The 15,000-nt window shown below is 44.3% G+C and overlaps 2 protein-coding genes across 2 annotated transcripts in view; one reads left to right on the top strand and one right to left on the bottom strand.

Annotated features, from left to right (window-relative positions):
* Positions 1 to 8,155: 8,155 nt before the first annotated feature.
* acd (ACD shelterin complex subunit and telomerase recruitment factor) lies at positions 8,156 to 10,865 on the bottom strand. Its single transcript, XM_083893873.1, has 2 exons — positions 10,810 to 10,865; positions 8,156 to 9,951 (listed from the first exon to the last, which is right to left on the bottom strand). Exon 2 carries the CDS (start codon positions 9,909 to 9,911, stop codon positions 8,289 to 8,291), a length of 1,623 nt encoding a protein of 540 aa, XP_083749999.1. The 5' UTR covers positions 9,912 to 9,951; positions 10,810 to 10,865; the 3' UTR covers positions 8,156 to 8,288.
* Positions 10,866 to 11,508: 643 nt separating this feature from the next.
* The window catches only part of gan (gigaxonin), a 17,588-nt gene continuing 14,096 nt past the window's right edge, over positions 11,509 to 15,000 (top strand). The window contains exons 1-3 of the mRNA XM_083894433.1: positions 11,509 to 11,521; positions 12,652 to 12,849; positions 14,325 to 14,439. Of these exons, the coding sequence (XP_083750559.1) occupies positions 12,680 to 12,849; positions 14,325 to 14,439 (285 nt within the window). The 5' untranslated portion in view covers positions 11,509 to 11,521; positions 12,652 to 12,679. The remainder of the gene's footprint in view (positions 11,522 to 12,651; positions 12,850 to 14,324; positions 14,440 to 15,000) is intronic.

Below are 15,000 nucleotides of genomic sequence, written 5' to 3'. Positions count from 1 at the left end.
CCGAGTGTGTGGTCGAACGTCCTCGAGTGCTGCTTCACCGTCACACAGAGCTCACGAGGGAGAGGAATCTGGGCGTCAAACCAGCAGCCTCTCCACAATCACCCAGAAACCTCAGCTGTGTGGTCCGATCACATGACCTCAATTTGCACTTCACATTCACAGGAAGAAAAAAACATCATAATCCATTAATCTGAGTGGTTTTTCTTTTTTAAGTGATAAAACCAGTTAATGTGATTTTTCAGCTTCTTCACGGTTTATTTGCTCCATAAAAACAAAGAACGTTTGCACGTGGACACATTTTTGACGTGTTCAACGACCCGTGGATTCATGAAGAAACTTCTATAGTAAAGTCTAAACTTTTCTCCTTCTATTTGCGAGAGAAGTTCTTTTCAAGCTTCAAAAGACGGTTTAATGAAAGAAAATCAACACGTTATTGATTATTTCCTGATCAGTGGAGACCTGAACTGCAACCATTCATCAATCACAACACGAGTGACTTAACGATAAGAACGAGTTTGTGTGATTTCTCGACGTCTTAAATGTGAATATTTCCTGGTTTTATTTGCTCCATAAAACAGTGAAATATAACATAATATAAAATTAAATAACATCATATATAGTATAATATATTTTAAATATAATATAATATAATGGTAATATTTAGCTTTGTCTTTAATCTGTGTTGGTCAAGCTTGGTAAATGTAATAAAGAGAAAATTACTTTTCCTTCACGTCCAAGTTTGTTTAAACACGATGAAACAGGAAGTAGTGGCCAGAGCCCAGGGCTCTTATTTTGAAGGCCGGATTGAAGAGGAGGTTAAAAGCGCGGTCACGTGACGTCTCGGGAGCGCGGCGCTGCTGTCAGAGAACCGCGATATCAAAACTCTATTCATTTTCAAACGTATCGTATTCAAACGCTTTAACATCTCAGTAAACACGACAGCAACTGACTGCGTTACTCCCGTCATGCCTTTCGCTGCTCGACGAGCCGAGAGGCATCATGGGAGTAACAACTATTGCGCGGGCTTTATGGGCCGCTCAACCCGGAAATAAACCCGGATGCGTCACACCGGTCGTCCGTGAGACAGCAGTTTTTAGAGCGAACAGCAGCAACGAGTCCAAAGTAAGTACATTAATTTAGTTTTTAACGTCAAAACAACGATGAATGCTTGAATTACACACGATGTTACACATCCTGAGTGTGTTTAAACCGCTCAGTTGTAAAGTAGGATCGTGTTTTCCGTCGTTTTGATGATTAAAAACAAACGTGTGACGCACTTAAAACCACATGACTCGTTTATTTAGCGAACGAAGTGTCAATTTTGACCAAAGCTAAAGGTGATGACGTGTTTAAACAGTGACGTGTCAGTCAGCCTTTATATAATCCTGTGTGTTGGTCTTGAGTTTTTATTGTTATTTGAGATTAAATGAGTGATTTTTTGACGGAGTTCGGAGGCTCTTTCCGGTTAAAACGGGAAGGAGAAAACGAGCTTCCTAGAAAGTGTTTTTTTTTTTTTTTTTTTAAAGCTTTATTAACAAAACAAGTATGATGACAAACTTTCCTAAAAAAAACGACAACATTCTACATATCTCCACAGTACATCACACCTCCTATGAGGAACCAATAAGAGGAATTCGGACAATGACAATCTCAAGTCTAAATCAGACGTACAACATATTCAAGAATAAGGAAAGAAATAAGGGCAAATAGAGAGATAAATAAAAAAACAAACAAACAGAATAGAAAATAAACAAGTAAATAAATAACATAAAAGTAAAAAGACCAGTAAATACAACAACAATTACATACAAGGGGTTGTTTCCAAATGTATATTACATATATAACAATGTTCTACCACAAATTTAAATCTGCTTTTCATAAATTCATTTGAAGGATAAATGTTGTTTATAGTTTTAAAGTGAACTTCTTTATACTTGAATGGGGAATTTTAAGTATTTTGTACGAATATTTGAAATTTCAGATTTGTTTAAATCTTTAAGAATGAATGAGCTTTTTGTTCTGCTTGGATATAAGGTATTGACTAAATACTGCCTTAAAAACGTATTATTACATTTATCGTTTACAAGGTCCAGATCATCTATCTTCACTTTGTGTAAATTTGGAGTTGGTAAGTCCAAAATATTATTTTTTATCGATTGGAGTAAAGCCTTTGGAATATTCTGTGAGACTTTCTCATAGAGCTCATTGGAGCAAGTTGTGCTATATTTAGTATTAAAATCATTCAGTTCAAGTGTGTTACCATTTCCATCCATTATATGTAAAACGGACCAAACTTGTTTTGTCATCCAGTCTTCCACAAACATAGACCTCCCTCGACTCAATATCACTCTATTGTTCCACAATGGAACATTATGGGGGCGATCTTCCTAGAAAGTCTCACAGAATATTCCAAAGGCTTTACTCCAATCGATACAAAATAATATTTTGGACTTGGATAGATGATCTGGACCTTGTAAACGATAAATGTAATAATACGTTTTTAAGGCAGTATTTAGTCAATACCTTATATCCAAGCAGAACAAAAAGCTCATTCATTCTTAAAGATTTTAACAAATCTGAAATTTCAAATATTCGTACAAAATACTTAAAATTCGCCATTCAAGTATAAAGAAGTTCACTTTAAAACTATAAACAACATTAATCCTTCAAATGAGTTTATGAAAATCAGATTTAAATTTGTGGTAGAACATTGTTATATATGTAATATACATTTGGAAACAACGGAGCATGTGTTTTATGAATGTGAGACTGTCCAAAATTTGTGGAAATCTCTCCACGACTTAATGTCGTCCAAGACTGAGTTTTTGGTGAATAATCTCATTATTATCACAAAATTTTACACACACAAATGTTGATATGCCAATCCCCCCCCCCCTCTTGACCCGCTCTTAAGAATGAACTTTCCCTGTTACAAAAAAACTCTGAAACTAATAAATAGTCCCCAGGCAATTAAACTGTATACATTTTTAGTAGAATTGAACCTTTCATAAACCCCTTGTATGTAATTGTTTTTGTATTTACTGGTCTTTTTACTTTTATGTTATTTATTTATTTATTTACTTATTTATTTTCTATTCTGTTTGTTTGTTTTTTATTTAATTTTTTATTCTATTTTGCCCTTATTTCTTTCCTTATTCTTGAATATGTTGTATGTCTGATTTAAACTTGAGATTGAGAATATTCCATGATTTTTTCAGTCGTGTTTTACAACTATCGTGTTGGCATGAATGTTGGCTCATGTCATGTACTGTGTAGTCCGGTGACGATGACAAGTACATGACAATTACTTATCATTTTACTGAAGACACAATCAGACTGAGGACTGTCCCACACAGAGCTCCATTGAAGGTGGCATATTATGGAATGAGATACTATTTAGTACTTTTGGAGTAACCCATAGTCAACTTTTCTGATTTATGTGGGATAAAATCCACAATTTGTGTTCATGGATTACGGTTTCAATGGTTTATTGGATAAAGTACGTCATTTACTTCATGCACAAGTAGCGTGAAGTACTTTTACTGCGTGACGTTTTCTAATCTTCAAATGGACGCATGGAAAATGTAAATAAAGGCAGGATTTGCTGAAGCATCAGAAGTGTATGTGATAAAGTCTCTGGATTTCAACACGTGACACTTTATCTAACATTCAGCTGACTTTAATGCAGGCAACGGCCCTTCAATAACACACAAGCAGAGGAGCAGAGCACCATCTACTGGCCATAGACTGCTATAGCACACACATATGTCAGTAACGTCAACACAGATCCACATCAGACGTCCTCCAGGAAACATGAAGATTTTCCACTGCAGAGTTTGAGAGGGAACTCTTTAATGTGCTTTAAATATGATGCTTTCAGTGAAGCAGTGAGAAGTAAGTGAGGAGCTCGTTGACACAAACTAATGACAACAACAAAGAGAAAAAGGGCCTTTTATATATATTAGGTTTACAGTTTACATTATTAAACAAGTTATTTTTCTCAAATGAGTTCTGTCAGTGTCTGTCAGTGTCGCTCACTGTCTGTTTCTCTCTCAGAGTGACTGAAGTCCAGCAGACGAGTGATTGTGTGGAGGAAGACGAGGACAGAGCAGAGACTCCAGGACGAAGCTGTCTGTCTGTGAAGACTGACCAGTAACTATGGAAACACCTGGAGCCTCAGAGACAAAGTAAGAGACAGTTTGTCCAGTGAAGTGTTTTAGCAGCATGAACATTCATTTTTTTTAATCATTCTGTTTACAGTGTTGGGTCACATTTCACGAAAAACAACACGTTTTGTGCCAACATCGCATTTCATACAATAATTGAGTTTGTTGACTATTTTTTTTGTCTCTGTGACCAATGATGATATTATAGAAGTTTGTGTTTGTTTCACTACTCTCTTTTTGGGGGAACAAAAACAACATTTTCGGATGATTTTCTTCATTTCTTTTTTCTTGTGTTTTTTGTATGTGTGTATTTTATTGTGTTAAATAAGTCAAATCAAATGTAATGTAGTGAGTGATGTAACTCCTTGTTGTGACTGCCGGGCAGTGAGCACTTTTTCTTTCTCTCTTTGTTAAATGTCGTGTGATGAATAAAGATTTGAGAACATGGAGCAGCTTTTGCAGTATTGTGTTCAAAGAGAACAAACCAAGGAGCACTTTGATTCATTTATGGATCTATTGACATCATTATTACCCAAATATGAGCGTTCATGGTCTGTGTACGTTTTGATCGTTTGTTTTGAACGAGTAACGGAAATACCACGCTTGTTTCGTTTTCCGGTTTGAACCAAAAACGAGAAAGTGAGAAAACCAAATTCAAATAAACGGCCTGAATTTAGTTTTTCGTTTCTTAATTATCAATATCACGCTAACTTATTTTCATACATTTTATACTATATTCTCGTTATACACCGGTATGTAGTGCATTTATTTTTGGTTAGTGAAGCTATAACAGCTGGTTGTTTGGGAGAAGGAGAAGTAGGCTATAATTATTTTAACTAAGTATGTGAATGATCTGTTGAAACCCTGCCTTAATAAAGAGCACCAGCAGGGGTCCCCATCACCCTCAGTCAAGACTGACATGGCTTAAAAGACAGACAGACAGACATAGAGTGGTCCTGTTGCACATATATGGAGGTCTACTTACATACATTCACTTGTTTTAATGCACAAAAACCTCCTAGTTGATGTAAACGAGCCGATAGAAATCTCTCCTTGCTGACGCTCTCCTCAGCCGTGATGTTTCAGACGTAAATCTTTCACCTAGAAGACAGAGTGTGTTGTGATTGGCCAGCCAGCGTAGAGCCTTCCCAACTGTCTTGTGGTTGGCCAGTACCCGGAAGTGACATATTCGGCACACCCGCTCTCAGAAGCACAGCTCCCCCCTCTGGAACGGTGGATGCACTGCTCCTCATTATCAAAACATTGTTTTAACGGTGTTTAAAAATAGCTTCTTCACGACTCCCCACCTCAGTCCCTTTGACGACCTTTGACCCGGAGTCAGAAGACTCTGGCCATTTCTCAATACCCAAGTATGCCAGTATGTACTTGCTTACTTGGAAAGTACATACTTGAGAAGTACGACTGAAGTACATACTCGCCAAGTACGGGAGTACACGAGCAAGATTCTTCAATTGGAACAGCAGCGTACTTCCTTGTTCTACTGTTTGAATGGCGGGTGGCGCGAAGCACTTAAGCCTCATTACCGCCACCTACAGTGTTGATGAATGAACATATTAAATACTTTTAATAAATGCATATATTGTTGTTATTTTCACATTTTGAATATTTTATACACTATAAAATAGTGTCCATTATATTTTAATACATATACAATGACAGTGCGGCTTTAATCACTGTCCCCGTGAAGTGTCTCCTCATCCCAGAGGACGATGGCCGGCAGCCGCGGGCGTCGCCATCGCGCGCCGCGGACACGTGCAGACCTCTCTGTCTCCTCCCTCTCCCTCTCCTCCTCTCCCTCTCTACTCCTCTCCTTCTCTCCTCCTCTCCCTCTCTGTCTCCTCCCTCTCCCTCTCCTCCTCTCCCTCTCTACTCCTCTCCTTCTCTCCTCCTCTCCCTCTCTACTCCTCTCCTCCTCCTCTCTCCTCCTCTCCCTCTCCTCCTCTCCCTCTCTGTCTCCTCCCTCTCCCTCTCCTCCTCTCCCTCTCATCCTCTCCCTCTCTACTCCTCTCCTTCTCTCCTCCTCTCCCTCTCTGTCTCCTCCCTCTCCCTCTCCTCCTCTCCCTCTCTACTCCTCTCCTTCTCTCCTCCTCTCCCTCTCTACTCCTCTCCTCCTCCTCTCTCCTCCTCTCCCTCTCCTCCTCTCCCTCTCTGTCTCCTCCCTCTCCCTCTCCTCCTCTCCCTCTCCTCCTCTCCCTCTCCTCCTCTCCCTCTCTCCTCCTCTCCCTCTCTGTCTCCTCCCTCTCCCTCTCCTCCTCTCCCTCTCCTCCTCTCCCTCTCCTCCTCTCCCTCTCCTCCTCTCCCTCTCTGTCTCCTCCCTCTCCCTCTCCTCCTCTCCCTCTCCTCCTCTCCCTCTCCTCCTCTCCCTCTCTCCTCCTCTCCCTCTCTGTCTCCTCCCTCTCCCTCTCCCTTCCCTCTCCTCCTCTCCCTCTCTACTCCTCTCCTTCTCTCCTCCTCTCCCTCTCTACTCCTCTCCTCCTCCTCTCTCCTCCTCTCCCTCTCCTCCTCTCCCTCTCTGTCTCCTCCCTCTCCCTCTCCTCCTCTCCCTCTCTCCTCCTCTCCCTCTCCTCCTCTCCCTCTCTGTCTCCTCCCTCTCCCTCTCTACTCCTCTCCTTCTCTCCTCCTCTCTCTCTCCTCCTCTCCCTCTCGCCCTCTCCCTCGTCCTCTCTCCCTCGCCGTCTCCTCCCTCACCCTCTCTCCCTCGCCCTCTCACTCCCTCTCTACCTCTCCCTCTCTAATCCTCTCCCTCTCCTCCTCTCCCTCTCTCCCTCGCTGTCTCCTCCTCTCCCTCTCCCTCTCTCCTCCTCCCTCTCTCCTCCTCTCCCTCTCTCCTCCTCTCCCTCTCCTCCTCTCTCTCTCCTCCTCTCTCTCTCCTCCTCTCCCTCTCGCCATCTCCCTCTCTCCCTCTACTCCTCTCCCTCTCTACTCCTCTCCCTCTCTCCTCCTCTTCTCCCTCTCGCCATCTCCCTCTCCTCCTCTCCCTCTCTCCTCCTCTCTCTCTCTCCTCCTCTCTCTCTCCTCCTCTCCCTCTCGCCATCTCCCTCGTCCTCTCCCTCTCTCCCTCTCCTCCTCCTCTCCCTCTCTACTCCTCTCCCTCTCCTCCTCTCTCTCTCTACTCCTCTCCCTCTCTACTCCTCTCCCTCTCCTCCTCTCCCTCTCTCCCTCTCCTCCTCTCTCTCTCTACTCCTCTCCCTCTACTCCTCTCCCTCTCTCCCTCTCCCTCACCTCACTAACCTCATCTGCTGACAAGGAGAAAGACGACGAGGACGACATTTGACCCTCTGAGGATACCGTAGCGCTCAGGGAAGGGAGGGGGTGAGCAGAGGAGCAGTTCTTTGTTGTAAATCTCAGCCTCTCCTCTAGATGGCACTATAAACTACTTACTTCACCTTTAAGTGAAAACAATTGAACAATTGAGAAGTCAGTGGATTCAAGAAGAAAGTTGCATTTCTGTGGACATTTTATTCACTGACACAAAAAGCAGACATTCTATGTTGTTAAAGTATAAAAGGTAAAAAAAAAAAAAACGGATTTCTAAAAAATTAAAACGGAAAAAACGGAACCGCTCACTCTCCCACACCAAAGTCACTCACTCTCACACACCAAAGTCCATAGAGTAAACCAGTGATTTTAACATCACAGCAACACAGGAGTTCACAGGAGTTGTTGATCCACTGCTGCCTCCATCACTAACTTAACTCAGTGACACAAAGTGACCACACGAGGCAGCAGAGGACCAGCAGCTCCTGTGTCCCTGTGAGCTAAAATCACTGGTTTTCTCTGTGGACTTTGGTGTGGGAGAGTGAGTGGTTTACAAACGTCAGTTCCCTGTTGTCAAAGTCTGACCTAAACAAAGACGTGACATGTGACGTAGATGTCGTAGAAACTTAAACTAAAATCTGATTTATAACAAAACTCACAAACACACTCGATAAAGTCTGAACTTTGATTTATTTAGATCCTACTGACGTCAACATTTTCCCATTTGCTGAAAAGGTTATTTTAACATATTCACATTTATTAGACTAACGTAAAAGCGACTCATCGGAAAAAGTCAAAACACCGAAACTCGCTGTGTTTGAACCCGTTGACCCCACGCCGACCTCAGTTGGGGTCAGAGGTCACTGGCTCCTGCTTTGGAAGCAGATATTTGACGGCCCAGTGCAGCAAAGACTCGGACACCGTGAAGCCGCTGAAGTCCTGCAGGTTCTGTCCGCTCACCTGGTACGTGTAGGAGAACGGTCTGCCGCCGCCGTGCACACTGGGAGTTTTTCTCCCGCGCACGCTCGTCCCACCGTCACCGTTTGTGCGGCTGCCGCCGTCGTCTACTGAGCCCGCCTGCGTGTCAAAGAGCCAAGATGGCGGCTCCACGCTGCTCTGAGCCTCAGCTGCGGCCGCGCGCCTCTTTCTCCTCGCCTTTCCGCGCGCGGCGGTCTCCTCCTCTGAAGCGGAAGGCTCGCGTTCGCCTGCGGGGGGCGACGACACCTCCACGGGTTCCGGTGGACTCACGAAAGGCACCGCCGAACAGCCAGGAACGGAGACGGGGCCGGTGGACTGTGGCGGTTCCTGGTACGGCGGGAAGTCGGCAAAGTCTCTGCTCTGCGCCGACGTCGGCTGGGATTCCTCGGCGATGTGGACGGGAAGCCGAGCGCCGGTCGCCACGGCGGCGCGACTGGGTCCGGATTTAGCTCGAGCGTTGGTCGTCGTCGCGTCCGGCGACGCCTCAGAGGAGGAGGACGAGCACGGTGGGGGGAAAATGTCCCAGGGGTTCGATAAGAGAGCGGCGTCGCTCTCAATCGCGCGCCGCGCCGAAGGAAGCGGCGAGATCTCGCCGGCACTGCGGCGTCTCGCCGCCGCTGCGGGTGCGGGTATCCGCCGCTCGGCGTCGTCTTCTTGACGCGAATGCCTGCGCGTGTCCGCGGCGCGCGATGGCGATGCCCGCGGCTGCCGGCCGTCGTCCTCTGGGATGAGGAGACACTTCACGGGGACAGTGAAGCGCGCTGCTCCTTTAAACCTGACCCTGTCCACGTCCCAGCCCGTGGCGGCGAGAGGCGGCGGCAGCAGCGGCGTGCGCGAGGAGGTGGAGGGCCGCGGGCTCACGGAGCCCCCGCCTGCCGCCGTCAGCCTGCCCCGCACGTCGTCCAGCACGGCCTGGGCGCAGTCGCGCTGCCACTCGCCGAGCAGCTCGGACAGATCGAAGCCACACCGACTCCTCTGGGACTCTGGCTCCGCCTCCTCGCTCAGCATTGCCCGCCACGTCTCGCGAATCTTCAGCCGCACGGAGGGCGCGGTCGTGCAGCACGGCGTGCTGTCCCTGGCCGGACCGGCGGCGGTCGTGGCGAGCTCCCCCACCGAGAGGAAGAAGCGGCACCGGGTCTGCTCGGACGCCATGTGGAAGCGGAGCCGGTAGTCGTGGACGAACGCGGTGGCGTTGAGGAGGCTGGCCAAACACTCGCGGTCCTCGTTGTTCTGCAGGTGCTCCCAGGCGGCGGCGGTGAGGACGGCGGGGACCTGGAGCAAACCGTCCGACAGGAAGAGGAGCCCGGTGACGCCGTCAGAGTTCTGAGACTGAGACATCTCACCCACACCGATGACGTGAGCCTTCAGCTGGCTGCCGCCGCCGCTGCTCCTCCCCTGCTGCTCCTCCTCCTCCTCCTCCCGTCTGCTGTAACTCAGGATCAGCTTCTCGATCCACGGAGACAACTGGTTTCGAGGAGGTCGCGGCATCTTTGAAGTCCTGAACCGGGGTCTCCGCTAAACCCACCAGCTGCAGAGCAAAACAAGCACACCAAAGAGTTTACGCGTCGTCACCGCATTCGCCCGTTTCCAGGGAGCGTTTGAATTAGTCGTCCACTAATCGGGATTTTTACAAAATCTCAGACAATGTTTGAATTGTCAAATTGTTTGATGTTTTTTTATATAATTTAAACCACGTTCTGTGATTTGTCAGCTTCTTAAATGTGAATATTTTCTAGTTTCGTTGCTCCATAAAACAAACAAACATTTCTACATCACATTCAGTCATGAGAAATAAATGAGTCGATTGCATGAACGATGATTAAATTCATAATGAAATAATCTGTCCAATACGTTCGCCAGTAATCCGCTAGGTTCAAAATAAATAAATAAATAAATGAACAAATAAAAATATTGATCAGTGTTTGTCAAACCTATAAATGATGGTGTTTCTCAAATTTTTGTGTTTTGTGTTTTTGTCCACAAACAAACTAAAGGATCTACGAAGGAGTATTAGGGCCAACCAAAAAAAAAAAAAAAGTCATGCAAAAAAAAAATGTATTTAATTTATTTTTATGCCAGATTTCTTTCCCCCGACATTTATTTTTTTTTGGGGGGGGTTTGGCCCTTATTCTCCTTCGTAATTATCAAAATAGTTGACAATTACTTTTTAATAACATTTTAAAGGACCAAACCACAACTCCAGAAGGTTGTTTACCGTTAACAATAGACCTTACAGTTTTAGTTTGTTAGTCCACGTTCACAGCAACTGCAGCGTTACTGGTTTCACACGTAAAACTCGCGTTAAACCGGTTTAACGAGTTAACTCGCGTTAAACCTGTTTAAACTCGCGTTTTAAACGGGTCGAGTGCTCTCTTTAACTCCTTACCTTTGAATAAAGCTCAGGGAACCCGGCGCCATGTTGACGTGTGCTCGGTTATGGCGGCGACGGTTAAGTTAAAGTCAACGAGCGACAAGAGGAAGTGGGTGGGCTTTCAAAATAAAAGTCGCCACGAGTCACGGCAACGGCGGAAGACGGCGACTGTCTCACCGGAAGTACTGTTCGGCGGGATTCTTGGTTTTTTGTTGTTGTTTTTTTCGTGTTGTTTAACGTTTAGCCGCGCTTTCAAATAAAGTTAAGTAGCATTTTTTTTAACGTAAAATAACAGCCGTAAATCGCCTCACGCGTGGTTTATTTTGCGACTTTGGTTCACGCACAGGTGGCTCTTAAAAGTATTGGAACACGGTTTTTCAGGGGGACACCGTTTCCTGTTTCCGTGTTGCCGGTGAGGCGTTCAAGTACCATCTGAATTATGTCACGTTGAAAAAGTAGAAATAAATAAATAAGAGGCTCGTAAAAGTTAGTTGTCGCGGGGTTATTGTTCGAGTTGTTGGCGTCTCAACCTGTGTCTTCTGTGAATTTACTCGTTATTCGTTCGTACATTGTTTTTATGTCTATTCATTTTTTGTCCACCCTATCCCCGGACGACACTGGCGTTCGTGCACGTAAAAAAAACACGCGCCAGTGAACGCAGCACGAATGCATGTCGCGTCTCCGTGTTACGTTCACGCCTCTCGAGACGAGGAAACGCAGTCTCACGGTAAGACGCCGTTACCGTGACACGTTAAACGAACAAACGAAACAGACGCGAGTCCTTGTAAAACACGGAGGTGTCACCGTCGTTTGCGTTAGACGGTGATTCGGTTAGAAACGCCGTATTAACGCGAACTTCTCTGTCGCGTCGAGAACGCCTCCGTTTACCTGCTCAGCGTCTACGCCAGCAGCGTTACCAAATCGTATTCACGAAGATGTTACATTTAACGTGGCTAACTCTCACCACAACCTAGCGTGCACAAGTTAGCAGGAGGTTTGATATTCGCTGAGAAAATGTCTTTCGAAAACGAATATGCATATGATATTTGCCATTATTGTGAAACAGTATGAAATTAAATATTTAAAAAATTCGCCAAAAACCAACTAAAATATATTTTCCCATTCTGATTGATGTAGTAGTTGCCTATGGTAGACAGCTACTTACTACAGGTGAAGTTTTGTTGATATTTGCCATTATTGTGAAACAGTATGAAATTAAATATAAATATTTTAAAAATTCGCCAAAAACCAACAAAAAGACATTTTCTCATTCTGATTGATGTAGTAGTTGCCGGTGGTAGACGGCTACTTACTAGTTGCAGCTGAAACAGTATGACATTAAAGTAGCTGTCTACCATTGGTAACTACTACATCAATCAGATAGGAAAATATATTTTTGTTGGTTTTTGGCGAGTTTTTTTAAAATATTTATATTTAATTTCATACTGTTTCACAATAATGGCAAATATCAACAACACTTCACCTGTAGTAAGTAGCTGTCTACCATAGGCAACTACTACATCAATCAGAATGAGAAAATGTCTATTTGTTGATTGAGAAAATGTGTTTCGAAAACGAATATCCAGCAAATATCAAACCTCCTTCTAACTGCGCGCTCCAGAAGCTTTGCAGGCTAGCCAAACAAGTAGCTAACGAACCAGCTTTTAACGCACCCTCTCATGTCGAGATAAACGTTTACGTTGTCGTTTGTTGAAGCGGAATTGAAGCAAGTGTAAAGATCATCAGCGTTACGAAGTAAAATGTGTGTTATCTCGAGTCCAGGTTTTGTGGTGAGCAGTAGATGATAAAAGTGACTTAAAAAGGGGGTTTCGGTTTTTCGGTGTTGCATGTGCACAGGAGGGGACGACTGCTTTTTACGGCTGACATGCCTGATTCTGGATCCAAGGTTTCGGACCCCCAGCATTCTCAGAGGCTGCTCCAGGTCCTTCGCACCTTCTGGCAGGAGCAGAGTTTCCACGATGCCCTGCTGGTGGTCGATGGGGAGGAGCTTCCTGTCCAGAAAAACATCCTGGCTGCTGCGAGCCCTTATATCAGGTCAGGACATCAACCACTGATCATCAGACTGGGAGAAAATGTACCAGCCGTTATTTACCCTGATGTTTAACCTCTTCTTCCCTGACCCTCTTTTTGGAGTCCCTGCTCGAAAATGACATGCCCAAACTAAATAGAGTAAATCTCTGCAGTTACAAGCTCTATGTGGATTATCTTGGTATCAAAATGAAGATAACACTTGTGAGATTCCACCAGAGGTGTAAGTTTCACTGTAGATGCCACTGTGTCAGAGTAAATGTACATGGAACACAGCGTAACTGAAGGATTTTTTTTCTCTCGCCTAAAAAAATATTGCATTTTAGAGCAAATATCACCTTTAAAATATGCAGTAGGAGCTTAAAAACACATGGAGGTCATGTGACAACATGTGGACATGAGCTGTGCAAAGTCTGATGCTCCTGAAGTGAAGCAGAGTGAAATTACAGAGGTTTTATTAAAGAGATGTCTAGGCGTTCTCTCTTTTGGCACAGCTTGGCACCATCTGTGCCATTTGAGATTTCTTAGGTACCAAATTATTAAAATATTTACATGTCACTACAGATCTAAAAAGAACTTGTTTCGGAAAAAAAAAAAAAAAAAAGTATGATAACTGTCTGTAAATGGATGCTTCCTGTGCGTCGGTAATAACAACTCTGTGACTCTGCAGCGTCTTCAGTTACGCAGCGCCATAGCTCTGGCTTATCTTGGTCAATTAGGGTGATTGACAGCTCGTTTTAAACGTCTAAACCTGTAGAATCAGACCCCGGTCTCCAAATGTGTGTCAATCACTTCATTAGCGAGTCAAAAGGACATCAATGCATATGACGCATTTGGGCGGACATTCGCCTTTCTCTAATCAGAACGATCTAATGTCGCTCTGTAATGATCAATCAGACCGGGATTTGTTCCCAAAGCATGCTGGGAAGTGTAGTTCTACATTAGAAGTGGTTTTGTTCCTGTGGAAATAACGTGTTTTGATAAACAGCAAAGGTAAGACAACATTTCTGCTTGTATTTCTTGAAAGTCAGTTGTTGTTTTGCTCTTATTTTGGGGCTGGATCCGTGAATCTTGGTCGTAGAGTGATAAAAATGTTACCGCTGGAATCTGTAGATTCTCCGATGTCCGGCCGACACGTGTTTTTTTTTGTTTACATAATCACGCTGACGCTCAGGTGCCGCTTTTCAATGTGTGCGCTGTGACGTTTTTTTTCCCTTCTGCTGGTTTGATCCGTCTGTGTTTTAACTGTGTTTGGTGAACATAAGAATGGTTTATATGAGCTTTTAGCTGAGTTTCTGACCTTTCTGTGGGTATGCAGCATGTGTGTGTTTGTTAAAGTTAGACATGGTTGATCCCAAGTGTTCGTTGTCTCTTCTGGTCTTCTGGTGTGTCCACTTTCTGCTGGAATCGCAGAAGAGCTGCCAGAGTTTCCATTTTTTGTTTCAGGTTTCATTTTTCCGTCTCAATTTCTTCCCCGCCAGGACCAAGCTGAACTACAACCCTCCAAAGGAAGACGGGTCTACGTACAGGATCGAGCTGCAGGGCGTCTCCATGGACACCATGAAACAAATCCTCGACTTCATCTTCAGCGGTGAAGTGAGTAAAAAAAAGAAGAAGAAGGGCAGGACACAACATGTTTAAGTGTGAGGTGTGGTCAGAACAAGTTGTACCACAGGGCTCTGTATTAGGCCCACTATTATTTACAAATTCCATAAATAATCTCAGATGGATTGTGTTGAATGCTAATTAATTTTTTTATGCTGATGTTACGTAACGCTGTGTGCAGGCGGTTGAAATCTGGCAAAAGGCTATTACTGCATTTCAAACTTGTTCTTAAAGGGTTAGGAAAAAAGAGTTTAGCCACTTTACCAAAACGTTAACCAATCAAATCTATGTCCGCTTACGTCTGTGAAGGTTTATCCAGCTGTTGGACAGACTACTGTAACGGGAAACTGAAACTGTTTTTAAACCACTCACTCTCCCACACCAAAGCCCATAGAGGAAAATCAGTGATTTTAGCTCACACGGACACAGGAGCTGCTGGTCTGCTGCTGCCTCGTGTGGTCACTTTGTGTCACTGCGGAAGGTCGAAACTAAATATATATATGTATATATATATATATATATATATATATATGTATATATATATATGTATAT

This window comes from Microchirus variegatus (assembly GCF_963457635.1).
Source record: "Microchirus variegatus genome assembly, chromosome: 8".
Classification (NCBI taxonomy): domain Eukaryota; kingdom Metazoa; phylum Chordata; class Actinopteri; order Pleuronectiformes; family Soleidae; genus Microchirus; species Microchirus variegatus.
This window is presented reverse-complemented; position numbering and strand designations above follow the sequence as displayed.